General features: G+C 35.8%; 1 protein-coding gene across 4 annotated transcripts in view; it reads right to left on the reverse strand.

The window, feature by feature from the left end:
- The window catches only part of LOC136827940 (bumetanide-sensitive sodium-(potassium)-chloride cotransporter-like), an 88,207-nt gene that overhangs the window by 22,020 nt on the left and 53,227 nt on the right, over positions 1-12,960 (reverse strand). The window contains exon 4 of one of the 4 annotated variants that reach the window (XM_067085515.1): positions 6,324-6,350. The exons of the other annotated variants lie outside the window; for them this stretch is intronic. Within the exon in view, the coding sequence (XP_066941616.1) occupies positions 6,324-6,350 (27 nt within the window). The remainder of the gene's footprint in view (positions 1-6,323; positions 6,351-12,960) is intronic. 4 annotated transcript variants of the gene reach the window in all.

A 12,960-nucleotide genomic window follows, 5' to 3' on the forward strand; every position in this document is an offset into this window, starting at 1 on the left:
TAAGACGGGGCAGACAAGGCACGGAAGCGACATAAAAATTCCAAATTACTTTTCATTTTTTAAGAAATCAATAATAATTTGACACGTGGTTTTCTAGGAATGCTTTCAGTACGCTTCGAAGCCTCATAACAAAACTGATTGTCAAGGAAATTGGGATGGCTTTCTCTCTCTCTCTCTCTCACACACACACACACACACACACACACACACACACACACACCCACACATAGTGTACTTTACCTGTAAGAAAAAGAACATTTTTTTACTATCCATAACCACCTCTCTCATTCGCTCTCTCTCTCTCTCTCTCTAGCGCACGCATGCACAAACACACACAGCGCGCTTGACCTCTAAAGAAATGAAGAAATTTTTTTTTAGCTATTTCACACGACCCCGCCTCTCTCTCTCTCTCTCTCTCTCTCTCTCTCTCTCTCTCTGTTTCAGGTACATTTCGCAAGATACACCTGTGCGTCTGCAAGGGGAAGAAAAAGCTTTGATGTCAAAGAGATCAATGATGTCGACTATGGCGAAAGAGACGAGACGAGTGGAGGATCTTGACTTCTTCTAGTGACGTCATATCTCTCTCTCTCTCTCTCTCTCTCTCTCTCTCTAAAAACGTAATAGAATTATGAGAATGCATAATAAAAATATTATATTTCTTTCAGATTAATTTGTTTGTAGTATAACAACGCTGGTTTTATTTTTTTTGTTATGTGGATGAATTGTAAAGAGGCTGAAGCTATTTAGATGTTTTGTTCCTGTCAGTACCTAAACGGAGTTGCAATATTTCGTTAAAACACGGTATTTTACGCCAGTCGAGTAAGAGCTGAGAGAGAGAGAGAGAGAGAGAGAGAGAGAGAGAGAGAGAGTGTATTTTTACAGGCAAAAAAACAAACGGGAGAGAGAGAGAGAGAGAGAGAGAGAGAGAGAGAGAGAGAGAGAGAGAGAGAGAGAGAGAGAGAGAGAGCAAAAGGTATTTCACACCAAGCACAAAAAGCTGAGAGAGAGTGCAAAAGTATTTTACGCCACGCAAAACAGCTCAGAGAGAGAGAGAGAGTCCCTTTTCCTAATCAACATCCTATAATCAGATTCCAGGATTCCAGGATAACAGGAAGTCGACCGAATCCTGGATCGTGAAGCTATTCCCAAGTAATGGAAAATGAATGAAATCATTTAAGAATGTAAGCAGTTTCTCAAACCCAATGCTTCAAGCCTTAGTTTAAAAATCACGCAGAGGCCGACGTAACGGGCTACCCGACTCCCTAATCTGGCTCGGGGTCGATGGAAACAAGATGGGAGGAGATTTCCATGAGGGTTCGTTTTGCTACTCCATAATAAAACTGAAAAAGACTCGTGTATATTTTTTAAAACTATTTAAAGAAACCAGCTTTTAGACTTGAGTCTCTAACCTTTCTGTAAATTCTAGACTTTTGGGGCTTTGGATGAAATATGAAGTGGAAAAACGGACTCGTGTATATGAAAAATATCCAAAACTAAGTTTCAGACGTAAGTCTAGACTTTTGAGGCTCAAGAGTGAATGCTAAATTTAACAAAAAAGTCTTGCGAGAATAAGATTGGTATTCTTGACGAATGACTGGCTTTTTTCTTGAGAGAGAGAAAAAAAAATATAGAAGTTTTATGGGAATCTCAGGAAAAGTAAAGAGACCGATAAATACTCGATGACTGACTGGCTTTCGTTCTGAGCGAGAGAAAAATATAGGTTTCGTAAGAATCCCGCGGAAGGTAAAGAAACTGACAAAAATTAAGAAAATTAGGAAAATCAATGATTAAACTGAGAACCCACAAACCTCAAAATGATTTATTCAACGACTCCTTTAAATATACAGCAATTTTGTGTAATAAAGCCGTTTGCTATTGCAGCCTCGTCTATTCGAGCAACCCTCCTTAAACCTCGTTTAAACAGAGAACAAAGAACCCTACCTATGAAAAACAAACCACAATATAATCATAAAAATTACAGGTCTATAAAAATAAGCCTGCACGGTACAAGCGGCCTTCAGTCCCCATTTGGTATCGCCATTTAAATGATCAATCACTCCTCATCACGGCTGATCCCCGCGCGGATGTAAACACGCGATTCAAACATCACCTTGACAACGGGAGTCACTGAGTCACTGTCGAACATTTTCAAGCATCGAAATGTCACTGCTTACGTCACGGTAGCATCCTTCGAGAGAGACTGCTGTTGTTATTATTATTATTATTTCTATTGCTCCGAATAGAAAAGGAGTATTTTAAACTGAACGGCATTGTAACAGAAATTAGATTCAATAAAATATGCTTAAATAAAGGTTACTATCGATTTATTATTATTATTATTATTATTATTATTATTATTATCCAAAATACGCAAGAAACCTTTTGAGACAAGACGGAAAAGACCTTAAACTAATTTGGGAAACGTCCAGTGGCCCGTGTGTGAAAGACAGATTATTATTATTATTATTATTATTATTATTATTATTATTATTATTATTATTATTATTCAGAATCTGCACGCACTTCTTTGGGACAAGACGGAAAATACCATTTAATAACATGGAAACGTCCATATAATAGAATGCTCATGTTTGAAAGCGAGATTATTATTATTATTATTATTCAAAATAAGCACGCATTCCTTTGAAACAAGAAAAAGGCAAATAACTACGTGAAAAAGTCCATAAAATAGGCTGACCCATGCGTAAGAAATTACTATTATTATTAAAATACGAACTCATAATTCTGGGACATGACGAAAAAGACCATTACCTAACGGGGCTAACTTCCAGATAAAGCTGAACAACTGGATGCAAAGATTACAGAGAAACATCACAGAAACCAAACGAACGAAACCAAACTACGTTTTACTAAAATCACTCTAAAAGAGACAATACTAAAAGCCTCTCTTCAACGGAAATGGGAGGCCTTTACAGCGTACTGTTCTCCCACCTGCCGTCAATGTCATCTTAAAAGCGTTGCAAAGGACTTCAACAATGCTAGACTGTTTACAATCTAAATGTCAGGCTGTCCGGTTACTCACGATAATAATAGTGACCAGAAAGACGCCGAGATCGATCCCTCGAGAGAGAAATTTGGCTCGTTGTGTCATGAATCAAATGTACCTTTCTTGTAACTCTACAATTTAATTTCACGGTGGGTATTAGATTCTGATGGGGCCACAGCACGTGAGGAGGGCATGAGGCTAACAACCTCATCCCAAAAAGAATCAGGGTATCAAGACATGGCAGATAAGCCTGACCTTCCACTGCACGGCTAAAAAGGCTTTAGACAAAAGTCTTCATGAAATATTCCAGGCCTCCTCTCGGCTTTCAGCCAAATACCACAAGTTACGTAACAAAGGTCAGTGTTACATCATGCGTTACATAACAGAAAGAAATAAAACGTGACATATTACGTAACCGAAGGATTTCACTTGGTTCCTATCGAACGAAAATCCTGGGGAGGGGGGGAAATCGATCCGCCAGGGGAGTTACTGCTGACGGATGTTCCTTAATGATGGCTGTCTTCATTATCTTAATCGGCAAAATTTATCTGTCAAAGATTTGAATTGATTACCTTATTCAAGGGATCTATCTAACCTAAGCCTGGTTTAACTTAATCAGTGATTCAGTTTTGAAACTGATTTACCTGGATTTAATTGATATATATATATATATATATATATATATATACATATATACATATATATATATATATATATATATATATATATATATATATATATATATATATATATATATAGTGTGTGTAAAATGTATATGTATATATATACACATATATGTGTATGTGTGTTCGTAAGGAATTTTCCAACGAACTTCCTTCTACATTAAGTTCCAAATCGCTTGCATTGACGTAAAGCTTTTATTAATGCAAAGGACTTCCTTTATTGTATTTTCTTACAATTAAAATTCGCCCACTGACTTCACTGTCCCCTTTCAGTTTTCTGACTGAGGCTAGTATGGACCAATTTGATTAGCGCCTAGAAATGCATAATTTTCCTCTTTGAAATTAAGATAAAGTAGGCACAATGCTATATATCTATAACGATTTTATATCTATAATGACTTTATTAATGCAGACACCAAAGACATCATTTAGTTACCTCTCAGGAGAGCGTCTGTTAAAAGGGAATATAATGTTTCGTAAGTTGTTGCCCTAGAAACGGAGAAAGATAGGTAATGCGGTTTCTGAATTTCTCTCTCTCTCTCTCTCTCTCGCAGCTCTTTTTATGACTGCTGCGCTGCAGGGCTATTTCGACAATGGAGTTTCACGTCAATGTTGAGAGAAAGCTCATTAACTGTGGTTTACCGAGAAATTTAAATCATTTCCTTTTTTTTCTCTCTCTCGACTTAACTTGTTCATGGATGACTTTGCAACAAGAGTGCAGGATTCAGAAACCACATGGGAAGGCTATCTTCTTCTTGCTTAATCCCTAGTCGGGGTCGCCGCTTTTATGATTGAGCCTTCTCCATAATTTCTGAGAGATTACAGTTAAGTGGACATGGCTAACCTCATTATTAAAAAGGTATCGTGCAATCTATCAAAATGCATATGAATTACTGAAACTGTATTTTAATAATCAAACAAAAGATGATAGTCTTTAATTACTGTTCATTACAATTCATGCAGTTTTGGTATCTACAGCAATTACGCTTTCATAACATCTTGAAAATGCATTCAATTTGCATACGTACATTTTCAACAAGTACAAGAAACATGTCTCATGCATTCAACATCATATATTTCATAAACTCATAAAGGAAATCTATGCTCAATGTTACGTGCTTTTCCTGACATTGCAAAAGAAATATATTTAGTTAATATCAGAAACAAGATGTTTAGATTTAAGCATCAAACTGACTTAAGCTCAGAATAACTGTCTCCAAAAGAATTTTACTGGCAAAAAATAAAATATCTATCGAACATAAACTCTGAATATTGGGGCCAGGAAACTTATTATCTTTATGGCATCGACAAATGACGTTACAGCTTTGATGAGCGTAACCTGGCTTTAAATCTCTCTCTCTCTCTCTCTCTCTCTCTCTCTCTCTCTCTCTCTCTCTCTCTCTGTTTCCTAAAGATTAACTGACAATATCTGTATCAATTTAGTGGACGTCCCCCAGCCTTATCAACGCAACAGATGGTTAATGTCAAACCGACAGCCTATAAAAAAGGAAAGGGGGGGGGTCCTAAACAGTATAAAAAGTCGCGCAAATTGGCACATTTTTTTTTTCTTAGGCGCTGGGAAAAAAAGCAAAGAAAGTAGGAGAGGGAAAAAGTTTTCTCGTCAGGGGAAATTAAACTGAAGAGGGACGGAGTTTTCCTACTGGTAAAATGCGGGGCTTTGCATGCAACAAGCAGAGGCGGCAACGTTATCCAGAATGGATCGACTGACGTCGAAAGATATCAAATACAACAATGCAAGTTCACATTCACGTAAGATACACAGCCAAAATCACACTGACATTAACATCAGAATGCAGCAATGTAAAGGGAATACGCCTACTTGGCAAGGCCATATAAGCTACAATTTCGCTGTCAACACCATTCTCAAATTCAAAACTTTATTCATATGAATACAACTAGTAAACATATACAAAAAATATAAAAATATGAGGGTTGGTAAAATCATTTCTGTGATGGATTAAGGAAATGGCATTATCAGTATTTTTAAATTAATAAAGGAAACTGTATATACAAATACCGTAGAGTCATGCCACGAGAGACTGAAACGGGAGTTTACACTTGAAATGCAATGACCATTATTATCATCATAATAAAAGTTTAAACCAGCTCACAGAGTCAAAACTGCTACAAATCGCTCTATTCAAATAAATGCAGAATCATGCAACGAACGATCACAACGGTAGTTCACTTTCAAAAATTAATGTATTTGTTATCGTTATCAATAAAAGTTTTATGGTTTAAAGTCATCCACAGTCAACACCGCTTAACATCACAGGAGTGGCCTCTTGTATGCATCATCGTACATAACATCGTAGCCAACGAGCAGACAACATGAAAGCCATTACGAAACAGTCTGTTTTCTAGGAACTGACGGTAAATATCTACAGCCAATATCACTGGAGCTGATACCTTCGTTCTGATTGGTCGAAACCTCTAGTGGGCGGTGAGCAGCATGAGATTCAGCCAATCATTGTTAGCCTCGATGATAACGGCTGGAGAAATTTACCTTCAGATGCAAAAAAACAGACTGCACTACTAAATGCCTATGAATGCACATTCTCATTCTCCGGCCACTTGGACAGGCTGTGAATGGACAGGAGGAAGTCACCTACCTCGTAATCTTCGTCATCATAAAAATCCTTCGATGGCAGCATGAGAGAAGAAATGCAAACCAAAAAACATGATAAATGGGATGTGACAGATTTTTGTAACAGAGACATCAGTGTATAATATTAGTGGAGAATCTCCTTCCAAACTGCTGTGTGCAATAATGCTGTTGAAAATGTGTGGTTAATGAAGTATTTGTACTCAAAACAAATATTCAGTAAAAGAAAATAAACCATACAGGAAACATGCACTTGTGTGGTTGCACAGAAACAAATGTTATCAGAAAGATAAAAAAAAAATGACAAGCATCTAGTCAATTTTGACAGCTCGAATCGTACTCTCCGAACTGCAACATTATTCTACTGCTGAGAGAGAGAGAATAAACTAATTAAAACACTTTCTCAATCCAGAGGAAGGAACAAATATAAAAAAAACAAAAAAGGGTCAAAGAGGTAATTAGGTGTCCTTAAAATCACATCTAGTTTTAAAAGGAAAAACAGACACGACGAAAAACACATCAAGTTTTTAAAATGAAAAAGTGTCAAGAATCACATCAAGTTTTTAACAAAATAAAAACCAAAAGAAAAAAAACAGTCCTCAGAATCACATAAGTTTTTAGAATGAAGAGCCAAGAGGAAAAAAGTGTCTTACCAATCACATTAAGGTTTTTTAAAAAGCACTCATGAGTAAAAAAAAACATATAGTCTCCTTATAAGTACGTGTTTTAAAAATGAAAAAGATTCAAGAAGAAAAGAACAGTATCCTTAAGACCACATCAAGTTTTAAAAATAAAAATAACAAAAAACATATAGTGTCCTCAGAATCACACCAAGTTTTTAAAATGAAGTGCCAAGAGTAAAAATAGTGTCCTTACAATCACACCAAGTTTTAAAAATGAAAAAGAACCACAAGTAAAAAAATAGTAATGAGTTCTTTAGAATTACATCAAATAAAAAACGCGTTTCCTTAGAATTACATCAAATAAAAAAAAGAGCCAAAAAACCAATGTCCTTAGAATCACATCAAATTTCAAAAATGAACCCCCCCCCCAAAAGTGGCCTTAGAATCACAACAAAGACTAATGAAAACAGCCAAGTGAAAAAAAAAGTGTTCTTAGAACCACACCAAATTTTCAAACTATAAAAAGAGACAAGAAAAATAAAAAAAGGAACCTAGTGTTCTTAGAATTACATAAAGTTTTTAAACTGAAAAAGAGCCAATAAAAAAAATCGTGTCCTTAGAATCACATCTAGTTCATACCTAAATCGGTCTTGTTCGATTGGTAGAGTAGTCAAGATCTACAGCTAAAAGTTAACCACCAGTGTTTAGGTCCTTTAAGTTCTCTCTTATACAAAAAGCGTATCTAACTACATCTGTAACTTGCAGTTAAATATCTAGTCTACAAGATGCTACAGCCTCTATTTAATATCATAAACATGTGTGTTTGTAGGCAATGTGGAGCAGATGCTGATTTATATCATTCAGAAGCATAAAATGAAGCAATTTATTTTAATAAGAAACCCACCATCTTTGTCGTCAACCGATCTTCGTGTCAATGTAAGAAGCAATATGATTCGCGTCAATATAAGCGGCAGTATTATAAACCTTCGCCTACTTAAACGAAATCTGATATATGACAGCAACCTTTTACACGCATTTTCCAGCTGAAAGCACGTCGCTCACACAAACCCATAAAGATTCCGAGCCAATTTAGGGAATTTGCGCAAAAACCGCACAAAACTGCTAACAGGAGTGGCCATACGCCCCACATCTGCAATAAGGTCGCGCGCGCGCCTTTCACTTGACCGTTACCCCTGCCTATAAGGTTAACGATTTTCCGTTGATGACATTCCTAATACGAACGTCAGTTGATGGAAAGTTCTGTACGTTCATTCGCCAGAAATTGACAAAAATATTTGCAACTATTCTGGTAACAAATAATAATAATAATAATAATAATAATAATAATAATAATAATAATAATAATAATAATAATATAATAATGACTGGTGAAAAGTACTGTACATTCATTCACCAAAAAGTAACGCAGACATTGACAACTATCTTAATAATAATAATAATAATAATAATAATAATAATAATAATAATAATAATGTCAGTGATGAAAGGTATTATACTGTACTTTCATTCACCATAAAATAACGCAAACATTTACAGCTACATTAATATTATCATGATAAATAATAACAACGCACCCCTTCAGAAAACTGTAGTACCCCAAGCTTTAATATATCATAAACCCTGATAAAAAGCAGTCTTTCGACGAAAACGATATAGAGTAAAGCCGTGATTTCTAATAAAACCAGCGGCTTTCTGACGGGAAATCCACAACATTCCTCGGCGAAGGATCGGCTCAGAGGGTTATGATTGGCTGGGCTTGAAGGCTACAATAAAGGAAGGAAAAAAAGAAAGAAAGAAGCTAAGGGAAGAAAAAATAAAGGAAAAAAAAAAAAAGGATATGAGAAACGACCGCGTGGCCATGATGCGTCCGTAATGGGAAACGAAATTCTCGGATATTGAGAATGGCGACGAGAACGCTCTTCGAGACGCCGTCTGAAATTGCAGCTGTGTTGATATTTGTAGAAGCTAAATTTTTTTTGATAAATTAGAATTATTGATTTTTTTTTTTTTTTGCATTCACAAATGGACTCGGAGTAATGGTAATTGCAGTAATGTGTTCGTGAGGGAAATAGTTTATGCTGTCATCTAAATACGTCAATGAATTGATACGCCTTACATGTAGAGATTTGATTTTTAATGGAATTCTTTCAATGTAGAATACGTTTTCACACTCTAATCTCTCTCTCTCTCATATATATATATATATATATATATATATATATATATATATATATATATATATATATATATATGTATATATATATATATATGTATATATATATATGTATGTATGTATATATATATATATATATATATATATATATATATATATATATAAAAAATTATGTATGTACTGTATATTACAGAGAGAGAGAGAAGAGAGAGAGAGAGAGTGTGGAAACGTATTCCACAACGAACAAATTCCCTTAGAAATTAAAACCTCCATACACTAGGGCGTATTAATTCATTTGCGTATTTTGCAATAGCAAGCTGTTTCCTCACGACGTTACAGTTACCATTACTCCAAATCCTCTTATATATATATATATATATATATATATATATATATATATATATATACATATATATATATATCTCTCTCTCTCGTGGACTTTTCCCGCGACTAAAAAAAAAATGAAAAAAAGTGGCTAGATGAATCGGGTACTAAACCTACTCGGTTGTCAATGAACTTTCGAATGAGTCAGCTGCGTTACGCAGCCTTGGACTGCATGACGTTCGTGCAACGAAACAGCGGTCCGCATCGCGTTGCAACCGGCATTTTCATCGACGTTTCGTTTTCGTGATTGGTGTACATACGTTTGCTGAGAAGGCTTGCCACTCATCGAAATTACCATTCGCCTAATCCGGCTTTGCACGGACGTGAGGTGGGATTAGTCTCATTCAATTTTTTTTTTTTAGTTTTGCGAGACTAGAAAAAAATTAAAAATTGACTGAGTAATTTTACTGCGTGCGTCATCTTTTTAATATTTGATCTTTTAAGTTTTCATATCACGAACTATATTGTTTACGCGACCTGGTTCAATATGATTTCCGTTTTCACTTTACGAAAGCCAGGCTCGTTTGACTGCTAAAATCATTTCAATTTTTACAAAATCCATAATCTTTTGATTTCCAAAATGATTTCCATTTGACTTTACAAAACTAAAAAGCGTTTAACTTCCAAAATGATTTCCATTTTACTTTACAAAATCAATTATCTTTTTATTTAAAAAATGAATTTCCATTTGACTTCAAAAGAAAAAAATCAGAACTCGTTTGATTTCGAAACTTGCCGCAACGCTAAAAGCCTAAAACTCGCCATGCAACATCCCTCGTTGACATATCAACAAGCGAAATTCAATTGCGACCATAAATATCAACTCTTGAAAGAACGTAAACTGCGTTGGAGAACCAACGAACTTAAAAGAGCTGTAACTGGAAAATACTGCGGAGCAACAAAAATAAAAATAAAAATAAGAGGAAAAATAGAAATAAAATAATGCTTTCAGGTAACTGAATCGAGGACGCCTACGTCACCACCAGACGCACATGAGTCCGACGCGTTCCGAGAAACCGTCGAACTAACTTAAAAAGAAGGAAAGAGTAAATAGCGCAAAACCACACAACTGCCATTAGGTGGGGGGCGGGGTGGGGGGATTCTGAAGGTTGACATCTTGGTTTTAAGCTCCTTTGGTTTCATTATAGGCATAAAGATATCTGTTAGCCGCTGGTCTTACTGCAATGAAGGCGAATGGAAAGGAAACGAAGGTTATTGGAACAGATGAGTGACGGGCTTTGTAGAATTCTCTCTCTCTCTCTCTCTCTCCTCTCTCTCTTTCTTTTATTTGTCGCACTGTGACTGCTCTACCAGGTAGCAGCTTTCAGTTGCAAGAAACAAAAGGATCTTTAGGAAAAACATAAAATAAAAGTGAAATATATGGAAAGAAAAATCTTTTTACAGTAATAAATATAAGATAAAATAAGTTTCATAAGAAAATAAGTGATGAACTCTACGCATCCACGATGCCAGTTTTCAACACGCGTCACACTGCGACACTACAATGAAGTACTTTTTTATGTCCATTTTTATAGTTTAATTAAAAAGAAGTTATTGCTTATCAACATTTTGTTGTTCAAATCACGAACCGTTCTCTGTATAGGGCCGATGATATACGATTGTAAAACAAAATTATCAGATATAATTACTTAAATTTTGAACGTCTTTTTACTTGTAAATGCAGATACTGTAGATGAAATTCTGGCAAAATAAAAACTGAAAAATTGGAACCGTCCAAATTAATCACCACCCACCATTTAAAAGAAGAAAATCCCGTTACTAACAATATGGTATAAAGAAACTTATGCTAGAAAAAATTAGCAAACTGACAGTGTCCATACAGAATGTTTGCCCAAACAATAGCTGTCTCGTTGATATTTATTTACTGTCAATTACGTGTAACAGCTGTCCACAGAAAGCTGAACAGACAAACAGAGAGAGAGAGAGAGAGAGAGAGAGAGAGAGAGAGAGAGAGGAAACAATAAATTCATAATAATAATAGTCATTGCAAGTTATGCCAGTCATATATAAAGTCACACAAGCATACAAGCACACACACACACACACAGTGAGAGAGAGGAAACGACAAATTCCAAATAAAAACAGTAATTGTAAGGTATGGAAGAGAGAGAGAGAGAGAGAGAGAGAGAGAGAGGGAGAGAGAGAGAGAGAGAGAAACCACAAATTCCACGTAAAACAAGTAATTATAAGTATGCCAGTCATACATCATGAACAAGAGAGAGAGAGGGGAGAACTGTCACAGTGCGTGTATCATACAAAGAATGAAGCGACTGGTCTAAAAGGTCTTGGACGCTCGCTTGCTAAAGGTGCAACCACCAAATAATTTGGACGGCCAGAGAGAAACTGAAAGTGATATATTGTAACTACGTACGCACGCTCGTTTAAGTTGGAAAATTAAAACTTAAATACTGGAAAAAATGTATTTCACGATTCTGTTCGGTGGAACGAGAACAGAGGCACATCGCATGACGTGTCCCATTTCGCTCTCTGTCTAATATTCTTCCCCGAAATGTGATGACTCTGTATCTAGTTTTGGTCAGAATCAAGAGGAAAGGGGCTTCTTTTGCTAGATCTAGAGTTCAGATATTCTAGATATATATCGAAATAGGTTTCACTCTGGTACAGCAGTGTGGGTCAATCAGACTTTGACAGAATCAATATCCGCTCTGTACCTGCTACAGAATGTTTTTGTTGAAACTGTAATGGGTCTGCTATAGAAAATAAGAAAATATTCTTTCTTCTGGGTAAAGCTTTTATGAGTCTACTGGAGACACAAAACAGTTTTATATTCTGAGTCCAACTTTAAATTATCTACAACCGCTAAGGAACAAATATTCTACTTCAGTCTTCATTGGCGTGTTGCTAAGGAAAAGACTGGGTTCTGGCTCAGTCTCACAGGACTAACGCTGGGAAATGAACTGTCAATTTCTGGATTTATTTATAGCAGGTCGACAGGAATAGGTATTGCTGTTTATTTTCAATGAGGTGAAGAATCGGTAAAATTGATGAGACATTTTTTATAATAGCAATAGGTCCCAACAGTATTTGTAATTTGAAAACCGGGCCAATGTGTAGTACGCCTCTCGTGAGAGCAGAAGAGAAATTTTAGGTCAGTCTATTCTACGTCTACTGCAGAACATGGAGGAACCTTTTAAATTCGGTTTCAGTCTGGTATCTGTCTATTGTAAAGAAAAACAAATAATCTGACTTGTTCTTTTAGATGTCAGTTGCATAAAAAAAAAGATAAAAAAAAAATATTATTATAGTTTTTGGAGTCGGGTTCTGCGACAAACAAATCCGATCTATTCCGGCTCTAGCTGTTCCAGGTCAAACGTTTTGAAAGTCAAGAAGTTTAACTGGGATAGATAACTCAGCTGCAAAATAAAAGGAACTTGCTCTGACTGATTCCACCCCGCATAAAT

This window comes from Macrobrachium rosenbergii, chromosome 1 (assembly GCF_040412425.1).
Source record: "Macrobrachium rosenbergii isolate ZJJX-2024 chromosome 1, ASM4041242v1, whole genome shotgun sequence".
In the NCBI taxonomy this organism is placed as follows: Eukaryota; Metazoa; Arthropoda; class Malacostraca; order Decapoda; family Palaemonidae; genus Macrobrachium; species Macrobrachium rosenbergii.